This window comes from Dunckerocampus dactyliophorus, chromosome 3, assembly GCF_027744805.1.
Source record: "Dunckerocampus dactyliophorus isolate RoL2022-P2 chromosome 3, RoL_Ddac_1.1, whole genome shotgun sequence".
NCBI lineage: Eukaryota > Metazoa > Chordata > Actinopteri > Syngnathiformes > Syngnathidae > Dunckerocampus > Dunckerocampus dactyliophorus.
In genome coordinates, this window is record NC_072821.1 from 28,084,567 (window position 1) to 28,089,971 (window position 5,405).

The following is a 5,405-nucleotide window of genomic DNA, read 5'->3' on the forward strand; positions in this document are numbered from 1 at the left end:
AAGCAAAAACTTCCATTGCGCTCATTTACATTACTTTGCTTTTTGTCCCATAAGCTCTCCTGTGTCTAAGTGGTTATTCCCTTTCCTATCAATATAAAAATATAAACAGTGTACCTTCAATATCATTTAATGTATATGTATATGTATATATATATATATATGTATATATATACACACACATTACAGTATATAATGTATACTGTATTGTGCTCAAACTTCTTCAGAGAACACCAGACAGTTGTTTTACTGACGTCTTTTATTTTGAAGGCCTGACTTTACCTGCTACAGGATGTATTATTACGTCGATCTTGCCCGAGTATTGCCGAGCCGACCCAAAGTTGTGCTCCGGCACAACCAAAGAGGATTTTTTTGTTCATTAAAGTTAAAATACAAGAAATGCGATAAACTATTAAAACGGAGGGGCGCCGGAAAAGAAGGGCAAAATACGGCAGTTTCCGGGTGAAAACAGAAGGTTGACAGATATGCACAGTGCACGAACAATATTGTATTTATTAACAATCCACATTCGTACGGATTTTAATAGTGTTCTACTGATAACTTATATCATACAATAATATTCATAACTTATTTTTAATTGTGCAGGTAGGATTCTGCTCCAACTTCTTCAGGCAACACGGAAGCGAAAGTAAAACTTTTTTGTATGGTTCCGGACTTCGGTACGTCTGTCAGTGGAGTGTGAGCAGGCTTTGTGTCCCATTATGAGCTCCTTTAACGCTCTTTTACTGGGCATATCCGACCAGCTGAACAGCCAACAGCTGGAGAAACTGAAGTTTCTGTGTAGGACAATGGTGGGGAAGAGGGAGGCCGAGAAGATCACCAGTGGACTGCAACTGTTCTGTTGTTTGATTGAGCGAGGCCAGCTAAAACAAGATCAAACTGAGTTGCTGTCGCAATTTCTCAAAGAAATTGAACGACAGGATCTGGCGGACAAGTTGGAAAACTTTCACACACCTGAGGAGTGTACAAGCAACCAACCATGCCCGGCGGAGAAAGGTATTGTTGGCTTTTCTGTGCGTTAAACGACATTTCTGCATGTATCGTTTCATTTGACGACATGATAAACGCAGTAATCCCTTGTCTGTTTTTGTAAATGCGGAAGTGCTTGAAAATATTAGTATTTCAAATTACCATAAGAAGCCCTTTGCGCCTACAGTTTTTCTCCATTGGTTAAGATCATTTCTTGAAAGGGAAATTACGTCCTCAAAATTCTTAAGATCATTTAGCCAAACCGTCGTATAGTTGAGCACACAATAGCTCACTTAATAAACAGACTGCAATGTTTGATTAATCCAAAGGATTCAGCTAGAGTTAGCTTTTTTTCTACACGGAGAAATACCATTCATATCTTGCTAACAAATGCTTTTGTTTGTATTTTTTCAGTGGTGAAAATAATAATAATTCATGGAACCAAAAAAAGAGGGCTTTTAATTTATCCACTTGAACCATGGATATGATATAAGAAAAAAAAGTGATTATGTTGCAATTTGTCAAATCTTTAGAGCGTTTTTTGGGAGGGAGGGGTGACGTATATTACACATGCGTAGTAGAAATCTTGGTGCCTTACGTTTACGCTCTGTAACTGCCGTAAAATAGATCGACGGATGACGTAGATTTCACATGCATAGTAGTACAAATCGCAAGAAGGGGGAGTGACACAAAAACCACTTTGAAAAAGTAATTTATTGAAAACAGCAATTAAACTGAAATAGGCTGTTTATAAGCTGATCAAAAGTTCAAGACCATCGCTCAAAAAAATAACAAAAAACTCTCCAAACCAGAACAAAAAATGTTCTCAGTAGAACTCAGTAATGAGTAGCTCCACCGTTCTTGTTAATCACTTCAAAAATGTGCTTGGGCATGCTTGATGAAAGGCATCAACTGTCTGGAACTGATGGCCATTTTCATAAACTTCCCTTGCCATCCATCCCCAAATGTTCTCTCTGGGATTTAAATGAGGGGAACATGCAGGATGGTCCAAAAGAGTGATGTTATTCTCCCTGAAGAAGTCCTTGGTCAAGCGAGCATTGTGAACTGCAGCGTTGTCCTGTTGAAAATCCCAGCTGTTACCACACAGACGAGGGCCCTCAGTCATGAGGGATGCCCGCTGCAACATCTGCATCCGTTTGACAACCCTGCACCACCTGAAGCTCCAGTGTTCCACTGAATGAAAAAGCACCTCAGACCATGATGGACCCCCCTCCACTGTGCCGGGTAGAAAACATCTCAGGTGGGATCTCCTTGTCATGCCAGTAACGTTGGAAGCCATCTGGACCGTCAAGGTTACATTTTTTCTCATCAGAGAATAAAACTTTTTTTCCACCTTTCAATGTCCCATGTTTGATGCTCCCTGGCAAAGTCGAAACGGGCAGTTTTGTGGTGTTGAAGGAGACGAATTTGAATTTGTTTTTTGTTTTTTTTAAACCCTTTTCCCGCAGATGCGGTCTGATGGTTATTGCGCTGCAGCCGGCACCAGTAAGGGCCTTAATGTGGGTGGAAGACCGCCCTGTGTCTTGATGGACAGCCAATTGGATCCTCCGGCTCAGCGCAGGTGTGATTTTTTTGGGGGGGGGTCTACCACTTGACTTTTTTATTCCATAATGCTCAGGATCATCAAAAAATGTAGAATGACTGATTTACTGCTCCCAACCTCAGCAGCAATGACACGCTGCGAGAGGCCTTGCTTATGCAGCTCGACAATCCGACCACGTTCAAAAAGAGAAAGCTTCTTAGCTTTGGCCATCAGGAGGGCATGACAGTGTGAATGCCTGACAGAAAATGAACATTTTGAGCAGATTTTGGCTTTTATAGCCTGTGGTCTTAAACTTTTGATCAGCTGATAAACGGCCTATTTCAGTTTAATTGTTGTTTTCAATAAATTACTTTTTCAAAATGCTTTTTGTCTCACTCCCCCTTCTTGCTTTTGCATATTATAGCTCTACTTAAAGCGTCATTAAGATCCAAATGTGCAAAATGAAAATTCTAGCAATTTTTCAACTGGTCTTAAGATTTTGATCAGAAGTGTGTGTGTGTGTGTGTGTGTGTGTGTGTGTGTGTGTGTGTGTATATATATATATATATATATATATATATATATATATATATATATATATATGTACTGCTCAAAAAAATTAGAGGAACACTTCAAAAACACATAAGATCTAAACTGGGGGAAAAATGATCTTGAATATCTTTCTTGAATATATATATATATATATATATATATATATATATATATAAAATCTCCATACACACACACACACACAGTCATCCCTCGCAATACTGCCCTTCGATTATCACTCCATCGCACTATCACGTTTTTTTAAAATTTATTTTTATTATTTGTTTTATTCATTTTATTTTATTTTTTTTAATTCAAAACATATTGAAAGACTAAGGTCAATGGAGTATTCTGGCCACTTGTCATCAGTAATGTTCCATGATTGAGACATGGCATTTGATTACTGTAACAATGCATGGAGTCAGCCATGGCACGTCCCACATGATAGAGAGAAAAGAAGTTCTGTTTTTGGCTTCTTTTTCCTTCTTCCTCACTTCCTCACAAACCCTTCCTTAAGTTTAGAATACAGTAAATAAATTAGAGGCTAACTAATTAGCTCGCTAGCTTGCTAATGTTTAAAGCCATAGATATAGACAAACCAGAGAGCTGTCTATGGGTGGAAAAACAAGCAATTGTAAACCTGTGAAAAGATGGAAAATCAATCAGAATCATTGCACAAACATTGGTCATAGTCACTACAACCATTTAGAACGTCTTGAAGAACGAATAAACTACTGGTGTTCTAAATAACAGAGGTGGAACAGGTCTATACATGGGCAGCCACATGTGAAGGAATCAGCATTCTAAATGTGTAACCTGCCTGGGCTCAAACCAGGGTTTGCTGAATGAGAGTCGAGAGTGCTAGGCGTCGAGCTAAAAGCCCCAAGCTGTCAACTCTATTTCCAGCGCAAGTTTTCAGGCCTCAGAGAGCGAGATTTATTAACGTACTTCTGCACATCCATTTAAATATTGCTTCCACATTTTCCATAAAAAACTATTTCCCCACTTCTGTCTTTCCTACTTCCTCAGCTAAACTGGACATCGCCACCAACGTGATTGCTGAGAATCTAGGAAGGACCTGGCGGAAACTGGGACGGAAACTGGGTTTGAGTGAAAGTAAACTGGATTCTGTGGCTGCGAGGTATCCCACCGATCTGGAAGAGACGGCGAGAGAGCTGCTGAAGGATTGGAGGAAGAGTCGTGGCGCTGAGGCTCTTGCCAAAGACTTGATCGAGGCGCTTAGAGCGTGTCAGCAAAACCTCACAGCTGATAAAGTGGAGGACAGAATCGCATGCATTTGATGGTCAGGAAGACTTGAGAGATGAATGAAAATGTAAACCAAATCAATTGAAGAATGTTGTATGAAATATTTGAAAGGATTTTCCGGTGTAAATAAATCAGCATTGCGCATTGTAAAATACAGGGATGTGTATTTGTGTGCATGCTAGTTTTGTATGCAGCAGCTATTTGCAGAGATTGGAGAAAGTCAGTGTTTAGCAAGTCTCAAGGCTTTCATCCCAAAGTGTGAACATCCAAGTCAAGACAAGACAGGTCGAGTCAAGTCAAGTTATAGGCCTGAAATTTTGGAGTACTTACAAGTCACAAGCACTGTTTATGAAATAAAGGTAATTATTTTCTTAGTATAACATAATACATATATTGATTGGTTTGGTTTGGTTTGGTTTGATGGGCAAAATACTGTGTAAGCCACTTGTTACTTATTAAAAAATAAGTTAAAAGACACAAGCTACTCCAAGGAGAGTAAAAATTTTAACGTTTGCTAATTTGTTGCTAATTTAATATACTGTATTACATAGACTTTTTTACAATAATGCATCCATCCATTTTCCTCTGCTTATCCGGGTCCAGGGGCAGCAGTCTCAGTAGGGAACCCCAGAGACTTCCTGGTCCCCGACCACCTCCTCCAGCTCTACTGATAGGAAAGGCGTTCCCAGGCCAGCTGTGAGACATAATCCCGCCAGCGTGTCCTAGGTCTGTCTGGGGGCCTTATCCCGGCTGGGCATGCAGACTAGATGCCCGAGCCACCTCAACTGGCTCCTCTCGATGTGAAGGAGCCGCAGCTCTACTCTGAGCCCCTCCCGGATGGCTGAGCTCCTCACCCTATCTGTTAGGGTGAGTCCAGCCACCCTACAGAGGAACCTCATTTCAGCCGCTTGTATCCTTGGTCTCATTCTTTTAGTCACGACCCAAAGCTCATGACCATAGGTGAGGGTGGGAACATAGATCGACCGGTAAATTGAGAGCTTTGCCTTCCGGCTCCGACGTTCTAGTACAGCGACCGCCTTAGTGCAGATTACTGCGCCGA

The 5,405-nt window shown here is 40.6% G+C and overlaps 1 protein-coding gene across 1 annotated transcript; it reads left to right on the top strand.

Moving 5' to 3' along the window:
* The first annotated feature begins 310 nt into the window (after nt 1–310).
* Nucleotides 311–4,795, top strand: fadd (Fas (tnfrsf6)-associated via death domain). Its single transcript, XM_054769629.1, has 2 exons — nt 311–1,014; nt 4,109–4,795. Exons 1-2 carry the CDS (start codon nt 720–722, stop codon nt 4,378–4,380), a joined length of 567 nt encoding a protein of 188 aa, XP_054625604.1. The 5' UTR covers nt 311–719; the 3' UTR covers nt 4,381–4,795.
* Nucleotides 4,796–5,405: the final 610 nt, after the last annotated feature.